General features: G+C 40.7%; 1 protein-coding gene across 1 annotated transcript; it reads right to left on the reverse strand.

Annotated features, from left to right (window-relative positions):
* Positions 1-8,827: 8,827 nt before the first annotated feature.
* On the reverse strand, positions 8,828-13,077 carry TAF7 (TATA-box binding protein associated factor 7). The gene has a single exon (XM_019028046.3). The coding sequence runs from the start codon at positions 10,382-10,384 to the stop codon at positions 9,335-9,337; it is 1,050 nt and encodes a 349-aa protein (XP_018883591.1). The 5' UTR covers positions 10,385-13,077; the 3' UTR covers positions 8,828-9,334.
* Between the last annotated feature and the right edge of the window lie 2,713 nt (positions 13,078-15,790).

Below are 15,790 nucleotides of genomic sequence, written 5' to 3' on the forward strand. Positions count from 1 at the left end.
ACTGCCAGCCTTCAAGTCAATCATTAGCATAGAAAAAGACATCACTTTGGAGTTTCTAAGGATTTTAGCAGTTGTATACCAGGAAATGAGTCAAAGATCAAATACATATTTCACAATATCACACTTTTCTTCACTTTGTCTCTCAGATCAAGAACACGCAGAAGGCCGGGCGTGGTGGCTCACGCCTGTAATTCCAGCACTCTGGGAGGCCGAGGCAGGCGGATCACCTGAGGCTGGCAGTTCAAGACCAGCCTGACCAACATGGTGAAACCCCATCTCTACTAAAAATACAAAATTAGCCGGGTGTGGTGGCACATGCCTGTAATCCCAGCTACTTGGGAGACTGAGGCAGGAGAATCACTTGAACCTGGGAGGTGGAGGTTGCGGAGAGCTGAGATCACGCCGTTGCTGTCCAGTCTGGGCAGTAAAAGGGAAACTCCGTCTCAAAAAAAAAAAAAAAAAAAAAAAAAGAACACACAGAAATAACAATTGCTCCCAACTGATACCAACACCCAATATTATATCTTTTTTTTTCTAAACACTTGTACCAGGGGACCAATATTAGATCTTGAATTTAAGAGTTGAAGGCTCTCCATGTACTAATTCCATCTACTCTTCTAATGAACTCTGCTTATTTTTTCAAATGACATTTATGTACAAGCATTACTTATATACTTATGTACAATAAATCACTCCCAAAACTTAGTGGCATTAAAAAGCAATAAACATTTGTTATATCCCATAATTTCTGTGTGTCCAAAACTCCAGAGCGGTTTCTCTCCATGTGCAGACCTGATTTCTTTTTGTTTTTTTATACTTTAAGTTCTAGGGTACATGTGCACAACGTGCAGGTTTGTTACATATGTATGGATGTGCCATGTTGGTGTGCTGCACCCATTAACTCATCATTTACATTAGGTATATCTCCTAATGCTATCCCTCCCCCCTCCCCCCACCCCACAACAGGCCCTGGTGTGTGATGTTCCCCTTCCTGTGTCCAAGTGTTCTCATTGTTCAATTCCCACTTATGAGAGAATATGCGGTGTTTGGTTTTTTGTCCTCGTGATAGTTTGCTGAGAATGATGGTTTCCAGCTTCATTCATGTCCCTACAAAGGACATGAACTCATCCTTTCTTATGGCTGCATAGTATTCCATGGTGTATATGTGTGCCACATTTTCTTAATCCAGTCTATCATTGACGGGTTGGTTCCAAGTCTTTGCTATTGTGAATAGTGCTGCAATAAACATATGTGTGCATGTGTCTTTATAGCAGCATGATTTATAGTACTTTGGGTATATACCCAGTAATGGGATGGCTGGGTCAAATGGTATTTCTAGTTCTAGATCCTTGAGGAATAGCCACACTGTCTTCCACAATGGTTGAACTAGTTTAGAGTCCCACCAACAGTGTAAAAGTGTTCCTATTTCTCCAAATCCTCTCCAGCACCTGTTGCTTCCTGACTTTTTAATGATCGCCATTCTAACTGGTGTGAGATGGTATCTCATTGTGGTTTTGATTTGCATTTCTCTGATGGCCAGTGATGATGAGTATTTTTTCATGTGTCTGTTGGCTGCATAAATGTCTTCTTTTGAGAAGTGTGTACAGACCTGATTTCAAAGCCACTCTCACACTTTATATTTTTATGGCAACACCTCACTTCTAGGTAGGTAGCAAAAATTTGTACTGGTTATCTGCTGCTGCATCAGAAATTACTCCAAAATGAAGTGAAATAAATGAGCTACAAACATTTATATGTCATATAGTTTCTGTGGATCAGGAATTTAGGAGCAGCTTAGCTGGGTATTTCTCACTTAGGGGTCTCTCATGAGGTTTCTGTCAAGATGTCAGTTACAGTTTCAGTCATCTGAAGCCTTGACCAGGGGCTGGAAAATCTGATTCAAAGATGGATCACTCACATGACTGGCAAGTTCTGCTGGCTGTTCACAAGAAGGCCTCAGTTTGTCACCACTTGGACCTCTCTAAAGAGTGTCCCCACAATATTGTGGCTGATTTCCCTTGGAGTGAGTGATCCAAGAGAGAGGAAGCAAAAGTCACATGTCTTTTATGACCTCGCCTTGCAAGTCACAAATCATTATTTCTGCAATAGCTTATCATTTACTCAGGACATTCCCATTCAATGTAGGAGGGGACTATACAAGATTAATACCAGGAGGTAAGAATCAATGGGAGTCATCTTGGAGGCTAGCTATCACAGTACCTGTGAGAAAAAAAAAAAAAATCTAAGAAAAGATTGTAGAGAGAATGTGGGAGATAATTTCCATGGAAGGGTCACTCTCAGGCTTCAGGTGAATAGGAAGGGTGGGCATTGAGTTCAGGACATGTAGGAAATGGAAGTAAATCCAGGAAATGTAGCTCTTGCCTAGAAAAGAATATCCCAGTGATAAGGATACCCATGAAAAATTACTTTTTCTGCTTAGGAGTATGTTTTATTTATAAGAAAAAATGTTAGGATTGTATAAAAATATATCATAAATATTGATAGGGGACATGAGAGTTTTGATGGGGCCAAGTGAATAAATTCATGAAGAGAAGAGCAGGAAATAAGCAAGAAAGGAGAAATGTTTTACTGGGTAAGTGCTCCTTTCTTGCTTATTTCTTGCTCTCCTCTTGATGCGTTTATTGTCTGGTACTGACTTGGAATGCGTGCACTTGGAAAGTCAATACTGGACTATAATTGTTTTATTTTCAATTTTCTCTCATGTTAGTATAGTACCTTACTTTGTATTCTGAATTTAGCTGCTCATTTATGAAGGAGAGAAAAGAGAGACATCTAACCTTTCCCCTTTTGCTCTTCTATAAGGAGATACAATATAGAAACTGCATATGGCAACAGAAAGAACAGGATTTTTAAAAATGAATATGCTACATTAACCATATGCCTGCTATTAATGGGAGTCAATGTACTAGCTACTATAAGAAAAAGAAACTGAAGCACAGATGTTAGGGAAATTTGAGGAATTAGAAGTACTAGAAAATGGCTGAACTGCGACACTGCCCCTGCAGTGGGCTTATTCTGGTGAGCTTTTTTTTTTTTTTTTTCCCGAGACAGGGTCTCGCTCTGTTGCCCAGGCTGGAGTGCAATGGCCAGATCTTGGCTCATTGCAACCTCTGCCTCCCAGGTTTAAGCTATTCTTCCGCCTCAGCCTCCTGAGTAGCTGAGATTACAGGCACCCACCACGATGCCCAGCTAATTTTTTGTATTTTTAGTAGAGACAGGGTTTCACCATGTTGGCCAGGCTGGTCTTAAACTCCTGGCCTCAAGATCTGCCTGCCTCGGCCTCCCAAAGTGCTGGGATTACAGGAGTGAGCCACTGCGCCCAGCCCTGCTGAGCATTCTTCATAAAATGTACCTGAAATGAGACAAGTCTTTCTCATGAATAACAACCAAGGACTTCAGAATAGTGCTCTCTCGGGACATTGTCTCTTAAGGTAGAACACATTTCATGTGAAGCTTACAGAATGGGGTCATATGTTTCAATAGCAACAGTAATTAGGAAGAGATACATGATGAGAAAAGCCAAGGCCTTATACATTTTGAAAAACAAAACCCATGCTGATATTGAAAATACCTGCAGATGTTGAAAAACCAGATAGTGAAATTCTAGTTATGAGAGACAATTCATGGGTATTCTTTTGTTGTTTTTTTTTTTGTTCTTGTTGTTGTTTTTTATTGAGATGGAGTCTCGCTCTGTCACCCAGGCTGGAGCGCGGTGGCACGATCTCGGCTCACTGCACTATCCACCTCCCAGGTTCAAGCAATTCTCCTGTCTCAGCCTCCTAAGTAGCTGGGACTACAGGTGCTTGCCATCACAGCTGGCTAATTTTTGTATTTTTAGTAGAGATGGGGTTTCACCATGTTGGTCAGGCTGGTCTTGAACTCCTGACCTCAGGCGATCCATCTGCCTTGGCCTCCCAAATTGCTGGGATTACAGGCGTAAGCCACCATGCCCAGCCGGGTGTTCTTTTACAAGTAGAAAGACATCTATTAAAATTAGTGTAAGACTATTGCCTGACATGAGTTTCCAGTTAAGGGGTACCTGAAACTTCAACATGAGAATATGTTGTCTGCAAACTAGAATTTGAAAAGCAATGCTTATTTTTCCCTAGATATTAAAATTAGAACAAAAAAAGACACCACCATGTAGCTGATCTTACAGAACGATTTAGAAAAGAAAGAGGAAGTCTTTCATCATCTCATTATGACCACCAGAGTTGAAACAGTGAGAGGAACCCACATACCCATAACTAAAGATAAATGTAAATGACAGTGTCCCAGTATGCCCCAGTTCCATTAAACAAAACTATTTGGAGGAAAATGTCACATTGGAAACCATACTCCATAACACTAAGGCCAGGGATCAGTACAAGAACATTAATACCTTCAATGAATTGTCAGGCATAATAACACAAGTAACAGAGGCAGATTCCCTGAGGTCAAGTTCTATGAAATACATTTGACCATACAGTTGGACTTGGAGAAAACAGAGCCAAGCATATACAGTAACATTGCCCAAGATAATAGGCAATCTTAAGCAATTAAAACCATTTCCCTGATTCCAACTAACCAAAATGATGCTACTTCTGTTTTTAAGCACATATCCTCCAGAACACATATATTAGAAAATAGTAGCAAAGAAGCTTCCAACTTTTTAATGAAGACCACTGCGCTTGACATAGCACTGACATGATGAAACATCTAAATCACATGCTTCTTAAGAATTAGATTGAATGGCCAGATAGGGTTACCAGAGAAAATAAGGGTTGAGTTGGGCCTTCAGTGACAAAAAGCTATCCATGAGAATATCTGGTGACTATTCCAAGAAAAGAGAACTGTAAGTGCTAAACTGTAGGAGGAAAGAGCTGAGTAAATCTGTTTATGCTGCAGATAAATTTGAAGCAAACTGTTTTTGCTGTAACCTAATTTATAAGCTTTCATTTAGAATTTTTTTTCCCATCTGAATTTGGTTGAAACTGATCTCTAAAATTTCTTAAATTTGAAAACAATTACATTTAGAATAGTTGTTTCCCTATAAACACTTTTTCTAACATTTCAGTCACTCTTTAATTATTTAGTATCTGTTATGGTCCATACCTTAATGGGTTGTAATAGTGGTAAATTTACTTCTGTTGTTTACTTACTATGTTCCAGGCATTGTTCTAAGTAAGTCATTTATATGATTCAGCAGCCAGCAGCCAACAGCCCAATAACCCTATGAGGTAGGTAGTATTATTGCCTCCACTTTGGAGATGAGAAAATTGAGGTAAACAGATTGCTACCTGTGCAAGGTCACACAACTAATAGGTAACTGAGCTAGGATACGAACCATGCATGACATGTCTTGATGTTAAGATTTTGATCTACTATTCTTCAGTAAGTTTACAGTCACTAATGTAGCAAAATATCTCAGTAAATTTAAAGCCAAGCAGGAGATACGAACAAAGGTTAATTTACACGTTAGTTATAACAGATACTCATCCCAGTAGACCGTGCAGTGTATGCGTTTATAGACACTAAATGCTTTGTTCATCACTGCATATCCAGTAGCTTGTAGTTTGGTGCGTGCGCGCACGCACACACACACACACACACACCTTGTAGTTTGGCACACACACACACAAAATGTTTGTCAAATAAATGAGAGAGGGAAGCACAAAGTGCAAAGCCATAATAGGGTTGCTTAACCTAGAGGGAGAAAAGGGTCAGGAAAGCCTTGCTGAAGTCACTTAGGTTGAGACCTGAGGGTTAAGTAGGACTCAGACAAAGGGTAAAGTCATCTAGGTGGAGTGAACAGCTTGTTAAAAGGATCTATGGCCCAGGAGTGGGAGAATGAGTAAGCTCCTTGAAAAAAATATAAGTTCAGAGTGGACTGACCATATACTGAATGCGGAGCTGAGGCTGAAAAGGTAAATGGAGCACTCATAATCTTGTGCATCTTTTTGAGAAATACAAACCTAGCCCTGAGAGCAATGAGATGTCACTGAAGGGTTTTCAGCATGGTAGTAACACAATCAAATATGTCTCAGAAAAATCAGTTTGGTGGCAGTGAAAACTAAATTGGATGGTAAAGAAGCTATTGCCATTTGATAGATAATAATAATGGCTTGAAATAGGACAGTGGCTGTAAGGATGAAGTAGAGTGAGTGAAGAACTTCTTAAGTAAAATCAAAAGTAAGAACTTCTTAAGTAAAATCAAAAGTAGCAAGGGAAAGGGAGAAATGTAAAGTTATGGCTCTAGTGTCCAGCTTCCACAGTTGGGATGTGTGGTGGTGCCATTTATTTTTACTGGAACCCAGAAGGAAAAGCAAATTTTCGAGGAAGAGGAAAAGTTCCATTTTGAACCTGTTTTTTTTTTTGAGATGGAGTTTTGTTCTGTTGCCCAGGCTGGAGCACAGTAGCATGATCTCGGCTAACTGCAACATCTGCCTCCCAGGTTCAAGCTATTCTCCCGCCTCACCCTCCCAAGTAGCTGGGATTACAGGTGCCCACCACCATGCCCAGCTAATTTGTTTTGTATTTTTAATAGAGATGGGTTTTGCCATGTTGGCCAGGCTGGTCTTGAACTCCTGACCTCAGGTGATCCACCTGCCTCAGCCTCCCAAGTTGTTGAGATATAGGCATGAGCCACTGCACCCGGCCATTTTGAACATTTACACTTGAGTTGCCTGAGAGATACTTTCAAGTATGTTTCTAGTACACATCTGGCTAAACTAAACCTGAAGCACAGAAGAATCAAGGTTGGAAATGTGGATTTTAGAATCCACTTAGAACTCATAACTGAAACAGGAATAGTGAGATCAATATACTATTTTGTTATTGTATCCAGAATCTTTCCTTTCTGTTATTGATGGAACTGCCACCATTGGTGTTGAGATCTTGGTAAGAATAAACTACTTGATAAATGATCCACTGTAAAGCCAAATATGGTGGGAGCTTTTCAGGTGTCAATCTTCTAAGTGTAGCAAAATACCTAGATTACAAAAACAGGAAATTTTGTCACCTAGCATCCTAAACTGTTTTTTTGTTGTTGTTTAATATATATTATTTGGAAACCTCAAGAAATAATACAAAACCTAGATATTGAGGGAAACCTTGCTTAAGCTTACATATTCTGTGCTAAAATCCTAGTCACGGCCAGGCACGGTGGCCCACGCCTGTAATCCCAGCACTTTGGGAGGCCGAGGCGGGTGGATCACAAGGTCAAGAGATCAAGACCATCCTGGCCAACATGGTGAAACCCCATCTCTACTAAAATTACAAAAATTAGCTGGGCTTGGTGGCATATGCCTGTAGTCCCAGCTACTCCGGAGGCTGAGGCAGGAGAATCGCTTGAACCTGGGAGGCAGAGGTTGCAATGAGCCAAGATAACGCCACTGCACTCCAGCCTGGCAACACAGCAAGACTCCATCTAAAAAAAAAAAAAAAAAACTTACTCATAAAAACGTTTCACTTAAAAAGATAAATTAGCCTTCTGAAGTCTGCAAATGTCAGCATATTTAATTATAGACCTGAGGACTAGGTAACTGACTTTTTTTTTTTTAAACATTTTAATACTGTTTCTTGTCAGATAGAAGTAAAATGGACTTTAGGCCGGGTGTGGTGGCTCACACCTGTAATCCCACCACTTTGGGAGTCCAGGGTGGGCAGATCACCTGAGGTCATGAGTTCAAGACCAGCCTGACCAACATGGTGAAACCCTGTCTCTACTAAAACTACAAAATTAGCCAGGTGTGGTGGCACATGCCTGTAATCCCGGCTACTCGGGAGGCTGAGGCAGGAAAATCGCTTGAACCCAGGAGGCAGAGGTTGCAGTGAGCCGAGATCACACCATTGCACTCCAGCCTGGGCAACAATAGCAAAACTTTGTCTTAAAAAGAAAAAGAGGCCGGGCGCGCTGGCTCATGCCTGTAATCCCAACACTCTGGGAGGCCAAGGCAGGCAGATCATGAGGTCGAGATCCAGATCATCCTGGCTAACACAGTGAAACCCCGTCTCTACTAAAAATACAAAAAAAATTAGCTGGGCATGGTGGCGGGCACCTGAGTAGTCCCAGCTACTCAGGAGGCTGAGGCAGGAGAATGGTGTGAACCCAGGAGGCGGGGCTTGCAGTGAGCCGAGATGGTGCCACTGCACTCCAGCCTGGGTGACACAGCGAGACTCCGTCTCAAAAAAAAAAAGACTTTAAATATTTTCAAACCCAAGCTTCTCATAAACCAACCTGTCAAACAAATTGCATACAACTCTGCCTCTTTTATCAGTAACTGATTTTTCAAAAATAGCTTATGTTGTGAGGCATTAGATTATCTTTAGAGCATGAGAAATTTGGTACCAACTTCCTTTATCAGCAATTTTGATGAAATGACATTGATAAATGACCTCAGTTCTCAGAATATTAATTATAGGAACTCAACTGAAGAAAATTAGAAATATTAATCCAAACCAATGGAATGGTTCATTGGACTGCACTTGATAACCACTGCTTTGTTTCCAACATTTTATGCAGGTAGATTTAGCGCTTTTTAAAAAAGGCACAAAGGCCTTCATCTACAAAAATTAGGGTACTTTAAGAAAGCTCTGTATCTAATGTTTCCCAGCTTTTAAGTAGATCAAATAGAATTGGAATCTTAATATGATGCAAACATGACCATTCCCAATTTCTTTACCCCTGCTGTGTTCCTTTTTTTCATAAACCATACTGCCTCTACCTGCAGAACAGGATCAAATTGCTTAGTCACTAAACTCCACCATGAAACCACCTCACAAGAGGACCTGACTCCCACCAACCATGAAAGAACAAGATACACTATAAAGTGAAAAACAGATGCTTTTATTTATTGTATTGGAAACAACTTAATAATTTGCATCTCTACATATAGAAAGCTGCTTTGAATAACTGGGAAACAACTATTGCATGGGAAAACATATGCAAACTAGCATCATTGTCTCTAGACTAGGTTCTTCTTATTGATCTCACGTCATCACAAAGCAGCAGCAACAGCAGCTTCTAGAAAATGGAGAAACAGTAAAGTCCTGCAATGAAGCTATAATTAAGATTGAACCATACATTCCACTAATCCTGCAACTTTCCTACAATCATTTTTCTGCCTATACAATCCTGCTTCTTATATGATGAACACCTAGCAAAACAATATAAATTTGCTGAAAAACAAAATTACAAACAAATGAAAGAACTTAACAGAACACACAGCATTAAAAGGACTAGGAAGCACAAGGTCTTAATACCCAGTACAATAAAGCCAAGAATTTTCTAATGCTGACCAGTCTGAAGACTGAAATTAAATATCAGTTCTTTTTACTTCTCTAGGAGTGATTCTAGCTCCTCTTGCAAAGAGCTGAGTTGCTCCTTTTCTCGGTCTTCCTTTTGTTTGAGCTCATCCAGTACAGCCTGAAATCTGTTCTTGAGAGCCAGATTTTCCACTTTCATGATGAGATCCTCTTGTCGTTTTGCCCTGTCCTGGGTCTCTTGGAGCTTGCCTTTCATGTTGTCAATCTGCTTCTGAATTCCCATAACCAGCTGATTGGTTCCTTCATTTTCCTGGTGCTGTTCATCTGATTCATTTAGCTTGTCCTGTAGCTGTCTCTCCAGATCTTCCTCCGTGTCAATGATGTTTATATCTTCTTCATCTTGATGCTGGGTCTCATCTTCATCCTCACTGCTGCTGCTGAGGTCATTGAATATCTCCCGAAGCTCATCATGTTCTAATGAGTCATGGCCCTGCCTGTGACCAGACATTCCTGGAGAAGAGATATCCAGGCCTTGATTTTCTGCCTCCTTTGTTTCATCTTCGGCAATTATTTCCCACCGAGTACTAACAGCTTCAGCATCTGTACTCAGCAATCGTTTCACTTCTTTTTCAACATCTGGAGATTCAATATATTTCTTCTTTGCTGTCTTCCGGAACCTTCTCTTCCTGACATTCTTTAGAGGCAGAGTAATTCCGTGGTTCCAGATAAACTTTTTCTCTTTGTCCTTATCCTTTTTCTTGCTTGCTTTAGGATCAGTGCTAGCAACTGGCTCCTCCACAGGAGGATAGAGATCACCATCAACTGTGGATACAAGCATCTGACAGATATCAGCTGTCTTGTAAAAAGTTTTCTTATCAATGGTTTTCAAGCTTTCCATAACACAGGGCAGGTCTACTAATTTTGAGGCCAAGGGAACACGGTCCACTCTGACGATTCCATGACGCCCATCAGGATGTAACTCAATTGTCAGTCTGTCCTTGAGGTTGACATGACCAGACTGTACTGCCCTTCTCACAGTAGAGGCATATTCTGGAGGCAGACGTAAGATAAACTGGCTCTCCAGTTCGTGAGGAGCATCATCTTTGCTTTTACTCATCTTTATTTCCTTGTGATTCACTTCTCCAATAAATGCTGGTTACACTAAAAAGTTCCAGCTACTGCAATAGTTTAAAACACCAGTTTGCTATGAATTGAAATCTTTTAATTACAAGAAGTTCTCTGTAGATCAGCAGCTAAGCGTCTATTTTGCCTTAGTTTTTATTTAAGCTCCAAGTCTTTTCTCTAAATATGCTGTGACCGAATACCAGCCGTTAACACACAGGCTTATTCACAGACTTAAGTTCATTAAATCAGATGCAATGCCAAGTCCCAACCTCTAGGTGCCGCTGCCGGACAAGGCGGAGAGAGCTAGCTAGCTAGCTAGCTAGGGAACAGGAAAGCAAATGGCGGCTCCCGCGGAACGGTTTTCGGCCCAGAAAGCCTAGCAGAGATACTTTCAATTCACAAACTCTCCCGGAACAAAGACACTCAGAAAATCAGGGCTCAGCGAGCTCTCTTAGCCTCGGGTACTTACAATCCAGTGACGATTTTAAGTTCAGTTTCACCGGGCCGGAGCGAAGGGAAGAGGAGGCCGCAAGGAGCCAAGCGGGAGAGAGCCGAGCGTCTCCTTGTCGTTTCCTTAATTCTTCCTGCCGCTTGGCAGAGTGATCCACTACCGATTACTGATGAAAGGGCCCGGGATGGGCAGCGCGAAATCTTGCCGAGAGGCGCAGCTCGGATCACCAAACCCCTCACCTCGCCGGCCCTCCGTCCGGGTCGCCTACCCAGCAAAAACGGAAGTGCTACGTCGCGACGCGGGGCGGGAGGTGGCTGTGAGTGACAGCCCCTCCGGGCGGAAGGGCGGAGCCCCGGCTAGCGCAGGCGCAATAGCGCAATTACGCTGCCCAGCGTGAAACTCATCTTTTCGCGAGAACTTGTTTTTCCGGGATGAAAATGACAGTGTTTCGGAAGAGCTGTTGGTTTCAAACTATTTAGAGCTTGGAAGTTCCAAGAAAGACACAGATTCGTCCCCCGCTAAGCCAGCACTTTTACGGGATCGTTGTGGGGCCGGATGGCTTCTAGACTTCCGGGTGATTCCAGGAGATGGGGGACGCCTTGCAGTAAGCGTCTTTGCTTCTGGAAACATCTCGGATGTTCCCTAGAGTCTAGCCTATCTGGTGCCAATACAAGAATGTGTAGCTACTATACAATGGATTTTAAAGTACCCAAATCAATGGAGTGAGGAGGACATGCAGCTCACTATATAATTCTAAGTCTCTCTCTATATATATGTTTGTTGGTTTGTTTGTTTTGGAGATGGAGTCTCAGGCTGTCACCCAGGCTAGAGTGCAGTAGCACAGTATTGGCTGACTGCAACCTCCACCTCTGGGGTTCAAGCGATTCTCCTGCTTCAGTCTCTTAAGTAGTTGGGATTACAGGCACGTTCCACTACCCCAGCTAAGTTTTGTGTTTTTAGTAGAGAAGGGGTTTCACCATGTTGGCCAGGCTGGTCTCGAACTCCTGACCTGAGGTGATCTGCCTGTCTTGGCCTCCCAAAGTACTAGGATTATAGGTGTGAGCCAGCGCACATGGCCCAAAGTCTGTATTTTTTAATATAATTCCCTGTAGGGGAATTGTGCCTCTGGTTTTACTTGTGTTCTATAATACTTCTGGGGAAACAAGGGTGATTCCTTTTTATGTGCTTGATTTAGATGTAAATGTAAACAGAGAAGGAAGTGTTCTTTTGGACAGAATTGTCTGATAGACTGAGCATCTGGTTAAAGTAGATATAATTGAAGTATTGTTTCCTGTCTCTCATGTGCAAGTAATTTTAAATTACTTTGACATTTTTTTAACTCCGCCTCTACTATTTTGCTGTTTTCTGCTTGTCTTTTCTATCAATAGTCAGGTATTCATCAACACATATTTTTAGTATTTTGACATAACTGGGTAACAGTTGGTACTTATTTTTATTTATTTCCATTTTTAAAATATCTGGGAGAGCATCAAGGCCATTAATATTTCATTTCTATCCTCTAAAATATTAACAATTGCTCCTAAATTTAAGAGAATTCTCTTAAGATGTAATTAACATTTCCAAAATTCACTTTTTTCTTGTATGATTGAAAGCTCCATGATAGTGATCTTTTTCTATCCTGGTCATTGTGTCCCAGTGCCTAGTACCGGAATATGGGAGATACACAAAAAATATTTGCTAATTGAATGAAAAAACTGATCTGTCTAGAAAGATCATAGTCTCAAATCCTGTAGTGATTTCTGAGAGAAAATACATTCTTTGTCATTTTAAAATGAGATAGAGCCACTTTACATACATTTCCTTTCTAGTCAAGGACAATTCTAATTGTTATGAAGTGGGGAGGTTTACTAATAGTGTGTGTGAATGTGGTTTAGCTAGAATGAGATACTGTTGTGGGAGGAAATTAAAATGACCTGACGTTAGTTTGGTTTTTAATGTTAATTTTAAAAGAGAAAGTATGCCCTTCCAGATAACGATAAATTATTTCTCTTTGCTTATAATGTGTTGAAGAATGTTAGCTGACTTACCTGTAATTTCCAGAATGATCTGTTTCCTCTTTTTCAAAGATGAAGTTTTTTCTGTTACAGGCTTGAGCCACCTCGCCTGGCTGTGTTTTGTTTAACCATATAAAATGTGAGGTCATTATACATGAAAATAATCCAAATATTACTCAGCATCTTCCCTATGAGTTTTATGATGCTCAAATATTCTTATCATAGAAGGTAACTTGAGATAAATTGTATGCAATTTTTCATTTTCCAAAATTACTGTGTATTTTAGTTTCTAAACCTTTCTTTACATGGAATATTGCCAGACATAGTTAAAAGGATTAACTGAGGTTTTCTTAATGTATCTAGCTCCTTCAGTCCTGAAATACATTTTCTGCTTTTGAGTTTAACACATTTTCTATATGCTGTTTTAGGGGAGGAAATTATATTGACCCTAAATATTTTTTAAAATTGGATTTATCAGTAGACATTAAGATAATCTGCTGGGTGCAGTGGCTCATGCCTGTAATCCCAGCACTTTGGGAGGCCAAGGCGGATGGATCATCTGAGGTCAGGAGTTCGAGACCAGCCTGGCCAACATGGTGAAACCCCATCTCTACTAAAAATACAAAAAAAGGGCCAGGCGCCGTGGCTTACGCCTGTAATCCCAGCACTTTGGGAGGCCGAGGCGGGTGGATCACGAGGTCTGGAGATTGAGACCATCCTGGCTAACACGGTGAAATCCCGTCTCTACTAAAAATACAAAAAATTAGCCGAGTGCGGTGGCAGGCACCTGTAGTCCCAGCTGCTCGGGAGGCTGAGGCAGGAGAATGGCGTGAACCCAGGAGGCAGAGTTTGCAGTGAGCCGAGATCGCGCCACTGCACTCCAGCCTGGGCAATAGAGGGGACTCCTCAAAAACAAAGCAAAAACAAAAACAAAAACAAATTAGCCAGGCTTGGCGGCGGGCACCTGTAATCCCAGCTACTCCGGAGACTGAGGGAGGAGAATTGCTTGAACCCGGGAAGCGAAGGTTGCAGTGAGCCAAGATTGCACCATTGCACTCCAGCCTGGGCAACACTGGAGCAAAATTCCATCTCAAAAAGAAAAAAAAAAAGATAATGTGATGTGGCAGGCCTCTGCCTATCACTAAGGCCTAAGGCCTCTGCCACATCACATTATCTTAATGTCTACTCATAAATCCCCATTTTTTTTTTAAAAAAAAAGTTCCATTAGACATTCAGAAAAACTCTGAATTGATGAATTACACTCCTGTGGTTGTTCCATGGAATATCTGTGACACCAGTGAACAAAAGATTTGGGGAGAGCAATAAATTCCCCAGTGTGGTAACAAGTCCTCCAAAGGCTTCCTGTCTGTGATTAAGGAGTGTGGCAATCAGGTTACTAATAATCGTGTGTGTTTGAAAATTCCCTTGAATACACTTTCTAGTTCTTTAAAGGGCTCCAAAGTATAAGCTGCCCTTTAATACACTTTTTAGTTCCTTAAAGGGCTGCTTATACTTTGGAGGTTAAATTATGGGTGATGGGAGAAATCCTGCTTATATTTAGGAGGTAGAAAATTATAGGGGTGAGGAAATAGCAAATACCACAGAAAAGCCAGCTTACATATTGCTATATCACCATATATTTTAAAGATAAAAAGGTTAACTAAAAATATTTAGCAGTTCTTGTATCTAGTAGGATGTTTTCTATAGGAAAACATTAAAATCTAATTTATGCTGGTTTAAACAGTAAGAAAATCTATGATCCCAAAAAACAGGTAGTCTAGCACAGCTTTGTCCTATAGAAATATGATGTGGGCCACAGATGGTCAGCCACAGATGTGATTTTAGATTATCTAGTAGCCACATTCAAATAGCAAAAAGAAACAAGTGAAATTTCAATAATTTTAATCCAATATATCTAAGATATAATTGCAACATATTTTTACAATAATGTAAAGATATAATAATACGTTTTACATTCTTGTTTTGTACTAAATCTTCAACACCTAGTGTGTGTTTTACACTTACAGCACATCTCAGTTTAGACTAGCTGCATTTCAAATGCTCAGTGGCCACATGTGGCTGGTTGTTACTCTAGTGGACAGTGCAGGTCTAGAAGTTTCACTGCCTCTAGGCCAGATACAATCATGGTGTAGCACAAATTGTTTTTTCTAATTTTGAAGAATGAGCACTTATTTATACTTTTTCTATTGTTTCAGCTCTGCTTTCCTCTCCTTGTGGAATTCTAAAGGCTGTAGTCACAAGATACCAGCCAGCAGCAATAACTGGAGAACTTTCTTCCTTGTCCGTGACAAGAGAGTGACTCTCCCCAAACAGTCTATCTTTCAATCCAACTGGACCAACTTAGGCCATGTTCCTATTCTTAGCTCAGTAATACTAGGGAAATACCCTAAGCCTGTGTTTCTGAAAATGGTTGGGAAGAGGTGAGGTGACATTTGGTAATGTCTGGAGACATTTATGGTTGTCACAACTGTGGGGGGTGGGTCCTACTGGTATCTAGTATATAGAGGCCAGGGATACTGCTAAACATTTTACAAGGCACAGAACAGCTCCCCACCACAAAGAATTATATGGCTCAAAATAGTACCAGGGTTGAGAAGCCCTGCTTTAAGCTTATTATTTTAAGTCTATATTCCTAACTAAGCACTGTCAAGAGGATGAGATTGTCATTATTAGATTAAATTTATCAGAACCTACTACAGCTCTGAATAGGTTCTGCTTCCCTAGGTACATTAAGGGCAAACACCTAAACTAAAAGGAAGTGTTACAAGAGGAAAAAGGGGCATGAGCAACCAATAGTATCCATAAAAGAGCTGATTATTTTTGTAATTGTGAAAGTATATATCTATTTTTAAAGTATGGATAAGCATCAAATGTAAATTATTTATATCAGTAGTTACATAATGCAATTATT

The sequence above is a fragment of the Gorilla gorilla genome, chromosome 4 (assembly GCF_029281585.2).
Source record: "Gorilla gorilla gorilla isolate KB3781 chromosome 4, NHGRI_mGorGor1-v2.1_pri, whole genome shotgun sequence".
Lineage (NCBI taxonomy): Eukaryota > Metazoa > Chordata > Mammalia > Primates > Hominidae > Gorilla > Gorilla gorilla.